Below are 12,529 nucleotides of genomic sequence, written 5' to 3' on the forward strand. Positions count from 1 at the left end.
AAAACCAGTCTCCTCTTGGTTTATATCGAAATCCTCCGACATTTTTCTTTGCAAATCCTCGGTTTGTACTTCTAATTCATGCATTTTGTTTTGTTCCCTCTCCGCATTCGTCACTAATCACGGAACGCCGATGTGCTGCGTCATCCGCCAAAACTGCTTCAGTGTCAGCGGAAGTGAGAGAAAAGTGTTTATTACATTTGAAATATGGATATTTTTCTTACAAAACACATGGATTCGCTACAGGGGGCCTTTATTCATCCCCTTCTGCGGCACATTTTATTATGAATGCGCAAACTTTATTTGAGGATTTGTGGACTGTTCAACTGCAACACCCGCTGACTGCAATGATAGAGCTTGGAATAGCCAGGACAATTTTTAATATAACTCTGACTGGATTCATCTGAAAGAAGAAAGTCATATACACCTAGGATGCTTTGAGGGTAAGTAAAACACAGTCTAATTTTCATTTTTGGGTGAACTAACCCTTTATGGAACAATTATGTCCTTCAAGCTTTATAAACAACATAATTTAACAAAAATTACGCACACAGTGGTTTGTGTTTATGTAAATATACTTCCAAATGCAGTCGCAAACAAAATACAAACAGACAAAGAGCGTGCAACCAGCCATGGCAAACTTCTCAGCCCATATCATTCTTTCAGAAAAACGACGCTTAGATGGTTTAGCATGCTCTTAGGCCGTTTCACACTAGACACATAAGCAGCGCATATTTTTTCAGCACCCATGTTAACAGGTTAGAGCATTTGCACTGAAAGGTGAGACAGCACAGCACTGTGTAGCTGAAGCAGTGTCGTGATCAGTTTTTCATACTGAATTAAAGTGAGAGTGCACTGTTCCTGGCCAAAATACACATAGAAGCATTTAAGTTATGTCTAGTGCTTGTCAAAAAGGGGTCCTGGGTCCACTAGGGGGTCTCAAGATGACAAAATTGTTTTAAAAATAAGATAAAACTTTAATTATTTATTTATTTAGTTTGTTTGTTTGTTTTTGCCTTTCCTTTTGCCTTGCCAATATTGGAATGCCTGAATATTTGAGGTTGTCTAATTTTAAAAGTATGATTTCTAGACTTGGTCATGTGATATTTTCTAGGTATGCCAAGCTCTAAAATATTTATAATGGTGTTTTAAAAAAAAATCCTTATTCAGTAAATTATGAACGACTGAATAATCAAGTTAAAATAAGTGAAAACCTTAAAGAACATTCAGCTCTTAAAACTCCTGGAATCCTGAATGGATGATCATAACAGCAGATAAACTGGAGGAAACCTATTAGCCTACATGGGGAGGAGGGGCCATCAAACATTGATGTTGACAATGCATAAATGATTTTAACTAAAAATGTATCTGTGGCAAGGGGGGCGTGGTGCAGCAAGGTCTACGGCGAGAGAGAGAGCCGGGAGACCTCGCTGCACCACGCCCCCCTTGCCACAATATGTTAGGTTGAAGGCCTAAAATTTTTTTACCATACTGTATAATCTACACTACAGTACACAGCATGCTACATGGTTTAACATCTTATATGGTTATGGTGTGTGTGTGTGGGGGGAAGGGAGAACACAATAACAGGCTGATGATAGTCAGGGGTCAACACAATCAGCTGTGGTTCAGTTGCGCACTAGAAACACTGCCAGTGTGAAAGCACAGTGCATGCAGCTTGAATGCCGCTTCTGCTCTGTTTACACCTCCAGTGTGAAACGGGCATTACTGTGTAGCAATGCTAAACATGATGCAATGGAAAAAAATGTGGTATATTAACACATTTTGTACTATATTAATACATTACCTTTTCCTGAACATTCCACCCAAGACAAGCCAAGGCAGAGAGATAGTCCCAGAGTAGTTTAAAATACACTCACTGACGAATACTATTACAGTAGAGCATATAAAGAGTTCTAAACTTTTTGTGTTTTATATTAATTAACAATAAAGCACTGTGATAAACAAAGATCTAGAAAGACTTTGATTAAACACAACATCCCTTCCAAACATCTAAAATAAATCCCACTGTAGTACCCTTTATCAACTTTCCAACAACCGCACAAAGGACATGCTTACCAAATACTAAGGCCAGACCATGTGACGTCCCCACAGCGATCACATTTGAAACAGTCTGCAAACACAAAAGCATTTCAGACATGAAGGGATTTTTTTAATTTTTTTATTAATTAGAAATAATAAGAAAGTCAAATACTCACTACAGCCGTTGGCAAGCCAGCATCAACTTTATCCTGAAGAGAGATGGAAAGAGTAAAAGCACCAAATTATAAAATGAGCAACACAATTTCACTGGAATAGAATAAAATTCTGTTTGGAAGTGTCACTTATTTATAGCTCTCAATTATTAAAACAGGATTGTGCACCACTCACAACTGAACTGACAATGCCTGAATTTGAATGAAATGGAAATGGAAATAAATACAAAAAAAAAAAAAATCATAGAACTGCTATAAGTGTAATTATTAAAGGGGTCATATGATGCGATTTCAAGTTTTCCTTTCTCTTTGGAGTGTTACAAGCTGATTGTGCATAGATAAGATCCCTGAAGTTGCAAAGACTAAAGTCTCAAAACCAAAGAGATATTCTTTATCAAAGTTAAAACTCTGCCATGCCCCCCTAAAACGGCTCATTCTAACACGCCCCCACATATCTACCTCACTATGTGGAAATATTAGCATAATGCCACCCAAATGTTCACGCAAAGAAAGAAGGCGTGGTTTCAGTAACCGCAGTTAGTGTTGAAGCAGCCATGTCAGGGAGACGGTGTGTGTTTCTAGGCGAAAGCAAAAAAAAAAGAGCGCGAGAGAGAGAGTGCGTGACCGGGTCACTCACAGTGGAGTCAGCTGTCTTAACCATGGCTTGTGTACTGCAAACTAATACCAGCTTCATCACAGTGTCTGCCATGCGACTCTGTTCCCCTTTCGGGCTCTGTCTTTACATTTATTTTGAAAGATGAAGCTCGCGATTATGGTAAGGGGCGTTACATTTCCGACGAGTGCTTGCGGTGTTCGGCCCATCACAATGCACTGGGTCAGCTGGCCAATCAGAGCAGACTGTGCTTGTCAGAAGGAGGGACTTTGTAGAAAACAAAGCGTTTGAGAGAGGCGGGGCATAGAGGACCTACAATAATGTACAGTATTTGAAAAATAATGTGTTTTTTGAACATTAAAGCATGTCAACATATTCTGTTACACCAAATAATGATCTTTAAAAAAAGCATCATATGACCCCTTTAAATACGTTAAATAAATGTATCGTATTACATTACCCACAAACATGTTATAACATACATATGTACACACAGCATATTTAGTATAGCATGAGCAATAGATTAAGTACTAGTAGTCTTACCGCAGCAGATACTATCTGAGCTGAGATGCCTTTCAGCACATTGCGTCTAAGAACAGATCCATGTACTGTAGCATTAGTTTCCACTGCTTTCCTCCTCCTGAGGTGAACATACACAGACTAATTACTAAAAAGAAAATACTTTATTCAATCCCCAAACATGCATCACAACATCAATACAGAGCAAGTGCTGTTAATGTGAAGCCAGGTTAAGAAAGTGTCCATTCCTCTTTAAGTGTGTGCGGTCTCCACTGTCAGAGCTGGCCAGAGATGAGGTCTCACACGAGTGGGCGTCAATGTTCTCTGTGTTCAAAAGACATGTGTCCTCCAGAATGAATGGCTCATCCTCATCTTCAGGCTGAAAACAAGAGTAGTTACGAAATAGTTACTGTCACAAAACAAAGGCACTTTCTATAATAATTCCAATTTAAAAATAATAATAAATCTTGTTCTCTCTCTACTTTTGTGCATTTCACTTCTGCTCTAGTTACTGTACTAATCCAGCTTATACTTGAAACTTGGTATTGTGTGTAAAAATTGTTAGCTCTTATTATGATACATTTCTTGCAGTGTTACTCACTTGAATAAAAGCATCTACATTAAACGAATAAATCTAATGTCTGCTAAATTAAAAGATGTTAAAAGAATGCATACAAGATAAGTAAAAATACAAGGTAAACAAATAAAAAAGTACCATTCAAACAATTAAAACAATGGCTATTTATTACAATGACTGCTCTTACAAAAAGAACATTGTGGCAGTACCATGGTGTAAGAATGGTATCAGATGGTAATACAATATCCAATTAAAAAAATTAAGTAAAAATACAAGGTAAACAAATAAAAAAGTACCATTCAAACAATGGCTATTTATTACAATGACTGCTCTTACAAAAAGAACATTGTGGCAGTACCATGGTGTAAGAATGGTATCAGATGGTAATACAATATCCAAGTAAAAAAATAAATACAATACAATATCCAATTTAAAAAAAGCAATATCTAAGTACTATGGTATTTTCATTGTACTGCAGTACAAAGTCCGAAAAACATATTAGTACCAAATACTTTTTTTACTTTTTGCTATTTTTGGTTTGTGCAATACATGAATAAGAAAAGGGCACACATACTTTATCAATGAAATGCTTGAACTGAACACTTGATTATCAATGCTTGAAATTAGTTTTGTAGATAAATACATGATCATTCAACATTTTGTGGTCAGTACGATTTTTTTTTTTTTTAAAGAAATTCATCTTCCGCATTTATTCAGCAAATGACAAAAAAGGCATTTACAATGTCACACTGAAAATCTATTCTACAATAAATGCTGTTCTTTTGAACTTTGATAATAATAAGAAATGTTTCTTGAGCAGCAAATCAGCATATTAGAATGATTTCTGAAGGATCATGTGACACTGAAGACTGGAGTAATGATGCTGAAAATTCAGCTTTACATCACAGGTGTACATTACAATTGAAAATATATCCAAACAGAAAACAGCTTTTTAAACTGCAATAATATTTCAGAATATTACTGTATTTTTTGATCAAATAAATGCATTGGTAAGCAGAAGAGATTTAAAACTGACCCGACTACAAAGTTTGTATCAACAGTATATAAATTATGCCTACATATGATTTTCTTTACAAACCATGTTAATAAATGAGAGGATAATATTTAGTTTATAACATTTTTGGTCAGCCCATAATTGCCATACTTCCATTTATGTTGTTTCATAGTTTTTATGACTTATACTACTATTCTGAAAATACTCATAATGTGATGTAAGATGAAGATATCGTAAGATGACTGTGGAGGTTTAATAACCGGACATACTGACCTCATTCAGGATGCTCTCTAGGGTCGGAGGAGTGTCCACTTGAGGGATGTCAAACTCTTTATCATCAATCTAAGGTAAAAACGTCCTTCATATGAAATTATACATGTATCAAAGTAGCACTCTGTTTGCAATGACTGCCATTTTTCACTGTGAATATTGCAGGTTTCTTACCACACACACACACACACACACACACACACACACACACAGTCTGGTCAGCTATCCTTGTGGGGACTCTCCATAGGCGTAATGGTTTTTCTACTGTACAGACCCTATATTCTATTGTCCTACACCAACCCTACCCCTAAACCTACCCCTTACAGGAAACTTTCTGGTCTATATTTCTCTTTTTTATCCACACACACACACACACACACACACACACACACACACACACACACACACACACACACACACACACACACACACACACACACACACACACACAATAACAGCTTTACATGTACAAAACTTTCACATTTACAAAAACATATTACACAAATCACGAATTCACAATGAGAAACGAGCACATATTAAACGCGCTGATCTCAAGCGCGGCATTAGTAAAGTGTCATTAAGAACAACACGAAGCTTGTAATGAACCAAATTCAACAAAACCACAAACACCGAAGCAGTCAATCTCAGTCTTACCGCCTCTATTTCCATTAAATTGAGCTGTGAGGACGCAGAAACAAGACTGCGACTGTCCGGAGATTCAGTCATTATACAGTCATAGATTAGCTGTCGATTGTAATATCCTTTATATGTTTATCAGTTGTAGTCATACTGCTCTGCAGCAGCAGTTCACATCCCTGTTAGTGTCGGAAGAGGCGGGACCTAACGGCTTACGTAACCATTCCACTTCCTGTTTATAAATCACATTTTAATTTAAATTTAAATCGTACAATATCATTGTCTATAATTATTCTTTTTATACAGTTTTGTGTATTGTTTTTAGTTAAAAAAAAACACTTTTTTCCCCACTACCTTCTTTATTCAAGCGTAATTGCGCTTGGATTTAATGTTCCGACGCAACAAAATAATATGTTTTTAATATTATTTTATATTATAACAAAATCATATATTTTTTCTTTTCTTTATTACTTTTGTTAACTTTAAGGTCCAGCTGTAATATTTCAATTTGAATACAGTTCATGTACTGCGTTATTTGCAGGATATATGCCAATAAACATTTTGAGATCATGGCATGCACTCCAGAAAAACGTCTTTTCAACTAAAGTGGGCCAGCTGGTCTGGTAAAGTGGGCCATCTCGTATTCATCAAAAGTTATTCTGCATCTTAATTTTAAAAACTTAAACACATGTTATCAGACAAACATATTTAACAAACCCAAAAATATATAGCCTAATGTATGTTATTATAAGTAAAATAAATCATTTGTATATCCACCTTAACTCATGTGTGAAATTCCAAATAACTGAAAGAAAGAACATGTTGTGTTGACATTAAATTTGATGAAAGAAATTAGAATATTGATTTAAAAAATCAACTCTACAATATATTAAAAACACAAGCAACAACAAATAGGCTAAAAAATAATAAGAGGAACATTTAAAATGGCAACCATGCGTAAAAATTTAGAGAAAGACTATCCCTTTAATTATAAACCATTGTAATGCTCTGAAAGGATAAACCCACTGAGCACAGTACAATCAAACTTAAACGGCCCACTATATAGCCTCTTTTATATATATATATATATATATATATATATATATATATATTATGAACTACACCTGCTTAGCTTTTTTACGGATTGAATTGTTGTTGTTGTTTTGTAGAGTTCGAACAGAACATTAGCTTATAGGCTTTATACAACTTTACATGTCACGCAAAGGAGGAAATTACGGTTGAACAAAGATAGCTAGTGAAAAAAGAAAATACAATTTACACTAAAAACAAAACATTAAAACATTTTTAAACATTCTATTGATATTAATATTAAAATTGGACGAGTTACATTCAAATTAGATTGTTTTAAGAAGCCCACAAATAATATATTTACGAGGCGTAGCCTATTCTTTCAGTCTAGTAGACGGCTCCGTGATCTCACTGCAGGGGTTTGCTGCCCCCGTGCGTTTATGATTGTACATTTCTGAAAGATTTTGAATGGTTCATCAAACCTGGGGCAAGTTCAAGCTCAATCCGGGGTGCACCGTTTTGCTACGGTTTCCGGTTTGAACGACATGTTTCCTGGAAACGGTGTGCAACGGGGTTTGAGATGCGTTTTCTCTTGTTTGGTGGGTGTGTCAAACATGTCAGCCCAATCAGCAGCAGCATGTACAAACCCAATTCCAAAAAAGTGGGGACACTGTACAAATTGCGAGTAAAAAAGGAATTGGAGGTAAGAAGTGGATTATCCTTCACCTGAAATGTTTGTCTTTTCATCCTGAAATGCGAGGCAAATGTTGGATCACAATAATTAGGAACCACAGTTTCCACAAATCACTTCACTCGATTGGGATGTTCTCTTTTATTCTGGAGGGCAAGGGCAGTGACTGTACCATCGAGTGTATTTTGCAGTATTAAACACCTATTTATACCAATTTCATCAGGCTCCGAAAATTCTTCAAAAAGAACACAAAGAATGGCCTTCTCAGCTGCCATAGTAGCAACTCTTGCGTCATCAGAACAGGGTGTTCAACGCACCACTGTTTCCGTTTAAAAAAAAACGTTTTGCACCATTTTTTGTCTGGGCTGAACGCAGCCCTGGTGCCGTTTTTTTTGCAGGGAGAACACTTTCTCGAAAATGTTTGCCTAATTTGAAAAAGTGTAGCACTGTGAATTATTTTGTATGCTTTTTGTTACAATTTACCAATCTCCATTCATTAGTACTCAGATAAAAAATCAGGCCATTCTATTCATAATTTCTACCACAATATGCACAACTGCTCCTCACAACACTAATGCTTTCTTTCACGTTGCTTTTAACGCATAAATTGGCACAATGTAGCCTACTCGATTTAAATAATGGTTAGGCCTATAAATTGATTGGGTCACATTAGATTTACTGTCACATCGAGCTACATTGCAGTGACAGTTCTTTTAAAAAAACCTAACTGCTTATGAAACGGTAGTGTATAATGCATGAGCTAGATACGGTACACTAACCCATCCTTTGTTAATGAGAGACCTTTTCCTCTTTTCATCTGCTGGCAGAGATACACCAGAGACAGCAGGCAAATGTCAACCTCATCACTCCGTTGCTCTGAAAAAAAGACACTGGTTCTGTGTCGTTCGTAATGACAGACCTCACATTACTGTTACTGCTCTGTTCACTTTCTTTCTGAAATGTGGAAGAGGTGTGAAAATAAAATTCCAACAGGTGCAGTCACTATTATTAATGCTAAAAAATCAGCAAGGTTCATTTGTTGTCTGAAGTAGTAAAGGAATGAGATACAGTACTATTTCGGAGATATTTCAGTTCTCAGGGTTCCATGCAGGAGAAGTATTTGATTGCTAGTCACAGATGGATGATCCTACACAGCTCTCTGTTTGGCTGAGAGAAGATCTGGAGAGACAGGGTGGTGTTTCTGGCTCAGGTCCGCGGTCACCATCATGCATATATTTAGAACCAGCATCTCCAAATACTTTCCAAACAGATAAGACCTGGTCCAAAATCTCTTTAAGACCAGATTTCTGTTTTATGCAATTGCATTGTTTAGGCTATTGTATTGCAGTCTATACGGACTCTTCATTTAATAAATGCAATGAAAAAAAATTGTTTTAATTTCTTAAGACTCCATACACAGGACTGCAGTATTCTTGAGGATGTTTGTGCAAAAGAAGGGCAAACATCAGCTATGTTAGTATGGTATCAAAAGAACCCTGTGCTTGTGCGGGAAGAGGATGGGTAAACCTGTGTGAAATATAGATAAGCATGGATGAAGGAAAATTGTTCTGTATTTGGTAAGATCGGCATGCTTGCTTGCGTGAGTTGGATTTATAAATGATCTTTAAGACATGCTTGAAAAGGTAGGAAATATCTATTTTATGCATCCAATCAGACAATGATGCAAACTGACTAACCATCAGAGTTCCTTTGAGTGATACTAATAGTTGGATTAACCAAAAGGCTCACAAAAATCAGGGGTTACGTTGTGAAAACTTCAAGGCTGCATTAATTGGATCAAAAATACAATATTGTGAAATATTTATTCCTGTGATGTCAAAGCTGAATTTTCAATATAAACATACAGAACTGTTTTGTATATATATCCTCCTGGGACCTAGGCATAGACATTTGTCATTTACACATTATACATTATATTTTAGCACATTTCTAAAACATGCCACAGTTTCAAGTCCTTTACAAAACACATTCAGGTTTTTTTTTTTAGAGATACCAAATGTTTGGAGGTTTGACCATAAACACTCCCTCTCCTTGGTTTTTAAAAATGACTGATATTGTCCAAATGATCAAACTTGGCACTCTTATGGAAATATGATAATATTTTGTAATTATCATTTAAATCTGATTACTTTCCAAATAGTTTGTCATAAATAAACATCTCAGGAAAACATTATGTTGTTTCAAAACGGAATATGACTGTTTGTTACAAAACAGGGCTTCATTTTCATACATGTCTTCTGTAGAGGACACCCGGACATACAGTGTGTTCATCAGGCATTTTGGGGAGACAAAACAAGTGAATAGGGAAAGAAATTATAGATACATTTTCCTATGAAACATGATATATTCTTATGAAAATGTTGCCAAGTTATTACTACCATTATTACACTTCTTTTTTTTCAACATATTAATCTACAAATTAGATACATTGTATAGAATGGGAATACCCATTATTGGACATGTTACACACATATTACATAAATTAAGTGTTGTTTTAATAATTGCATATAAATATATCAAGAATCGGCTAAAAACACATCTCTTCCATCTTTATTTGACACTCTAACTCTAGCACTCTATATTCCAATTCTGTTCTTAAGAAAAAGCACTTGTCTCTTTTAGACTTGCACTCTATTCATTTGCTGCTTGTTTTCTTTTTAAAAAAACTAACGCTGGCTTTCTAATCTTTTTGTATTCTATCTGTTTCTCTATCTGTATCTATCAGTTTTCTTTTCATTTATTATACAATTAACAAAAGCAAAAAAGACCTCGAACACTAGCTTGCTCTATTCTTTTTCTATTCTACCTGTTTTCTTTTTTATTTATTACATTATTTAAAAAACCCTTGCTACGTGTACTGCATGAAGCTAACTGAGACTTGTTATAGCACTTGTGTATTATTGCTCTTTTGTTGATTTTGATTGCTTCCATTGTCCTCATTTGTAAGTCGCTTTGGATAAAAGTGTCTGCTAAATGACTAAATGTAAATGTAATATATATATATACTACATATATATATACTTGTATACATATACATATACACACATATATATATATATATATATATATATTGTTGACATACACTCTTAAAAATAAAGGTGCTTCAAAAGGTTCTTCAAGCGATGCAATAGAAGAACCATTTTTGGTTCCACAAAGAAGCATTCAGTCAAAGGTTCTTTAAAGAACCATCTCTTTCTTGCCTTTTTATAATCTGAAGAACCTTATTTCGCCACAAAGAACCTTTTGTGAAACAGAAAGGTTCTTCAGATGTTAAAGGTTCTTTATGGAACCATTTAGACAAAAAGGTTCTTCTATGGCATCGTGAAGCACCTTTATTTTTAAGAGTGTATGAAATCATCATCTAGATAATATTAACAAATAAATAAACACATTTTTACTAAGGGGACTTTATGTATGTTATAAACAATCTACCAAGATAATGTACAATGTGAATATTATATATAGATTTATAGCTAACTATGGCAATATCACTCTTGATAAATGTATGTCATATATTACATTTCTGTATGGGATATGCGGTGTACATATTTTAAATGTATAGACTTTCTCTTCCAGTCACAAATATTGGTGACTCATCTTGCTCAAAACAGATTAAATTCTTTGATCTTTGATCAAATCAAGTTCTAGCAGGTCCTCTCGTCAATACCACCAACAAATGTCTAGCAAAATGCTACATTGGGAAGTTTACTTAAAAGTTCAGAAATCCTATGACATGATGCCTACAAAGCAATTTTGGATGTAGTAGAACTGCTGAACAATTTGATATTTCTTTCTCTTTTTCCCCTCTTTCTCTAGCTCTTAGTGATCTTCATAACTTTTACAGCATAAATTAGATTAATTGTCTTAAAATATTAATGTATGCAGGAGTTTTCAAATGCAAGGTTGTTAAAGCCACCCACATCAACCACAAGGCAGTTCTTTCATTTGAAAAGCTCATTTGAACATAATTGTAATTATGAGGAGGCAGCAGGGATATAATATGTATATAAGATAAAAAATGTTTGATTAATAGTCGTATACTAAACTTATTGCAGTATTCCACTGTATTGCATGGATAGGTATAACATTTGAGTACTGAATAAGCCAAATTCAAGTCTTCATGATCTCACACACACAACCTGTTTACTGTAGGCTACAAACACAAAATGTTATTGTTTGCATTTCTAGTATTCCTTATCTCAAGTAGGCCTATGCAAACCTCTTTGCCACATGCATTGGAATATGTATTATATTGAAAGTAACATTTTCAAATGAAAATAGCAACAGGATCATTTTATAAAGTATGCGTTCATATGTGCTTCATTTTCGCTGGAGGAAATAGCTGTGGTGTGAGGAGGGGTGAACGCAGTGAAAACTTTGGCTACAGTAGATGGGGAACCAACCGATTATTGCTCTCCCATGATATTTTGTAAACTGTATTTATGACAAAGAACTGCACGGATGCATATATTATAACAGTATATCGATAAACACACACCTTGTCCTCTGTTTCTCGCACTGAGCCGCTGCGGTCTGCGACTTGAAGAACGAGCTGAAAGACAGGGAGGAGCCGATCGAAGTCTGCTGCCGTTTTCATATTAAATTTAAAGGGTATATATCTATAACCCCCCTAAAACGCCCATGGGAGGCAGGGTTATAGTTAGGGTTTATTAAGAACACCATCAACATCTTCAGAAATCCAGCTTCACATAACTGAAGAGAGACAAATTGAAGTGTTTCAGTCAGCTGTTACATATTGCTCTGCACTCCACATGCACCTGAGATTTTTGCACATTAGACACTCAAGAGAGAAGATCAGGTTTAGATGTAGCCATCATTGCAGCAGTAAGAGAAGGTGAACATCTCTATTGTGTCACACACACACACAATATCCTGGCCATAATTCATGATTCACATCCAAGGTTCTTCTCACTGGTTGTCTCTA

At 35.4% G+C, this 12,529-nt stretch overlaps 1 protein-coding gene across 1 annotated transcript in view; it reads right to left on the bottom strand.

Annotated features, from left to right (window-relative positions):
• Window positions 1–6,040, bottom strand: part of LOC107556691 (VPS8 subunit of CORVET complex) — a 130,760-nt gene extending 124,720 nt beyond the window's left edge. The window contains exons 1-7 of the mRNA XM_016239861.1: window positions 5,862–6,040; window positions 5,211–5,279; window positions 3,594–3,724; window positions 3,370–3,466; window positions 2,217–2,249; window positions 2,077–2,131; window positions 1,805–1,810 (exon numbers count right to left, since the gene is read on the bottom strand). Of these exons, the coding sequence (XP_016095347.1) occupies window positions 1,805–1,810; window positions 2,077–2,131; window positions 2,217–2,249; window positions 3,370–3,466; window positions 3,594–3,724; window positions 5,211–5,279; window positions 5,862–5,933 (463 nt within the window). The 5' untranslated portion in view covers window positions 5,934–6,040. The remainder of the gene's footprint in view (window positions 1–1,804; window positions 1,811–2,076; window positions 2,132–2,216; window positions 2,250–3,369; window positions 3,467–3,593; window positions 3,725–5,210; window positions 5,280–5,861) is intronic.
• Between the last annotated feature and the right edge of the window lie 6,489 nt (window positions 6,041–12,529).

Source organism: Sinocyclocheilus grahami, unplaced genomic scaffold (assembly GCF_001515645.1).
Source record: "Sinocyclocheilus grahami isolate Dianchi unplaced genomic scaffold, SAMN03320097.WGS_v1.1 scaffold576.1, whole genome shotgun sequence".
Lineage (NCBI taxonomy): Eukaryota > Metazoa > Chordata > Actinopteri > Cypriniformes > Cyprinidae > Sinocyclocheilus > Sinocyclocheilus grahami.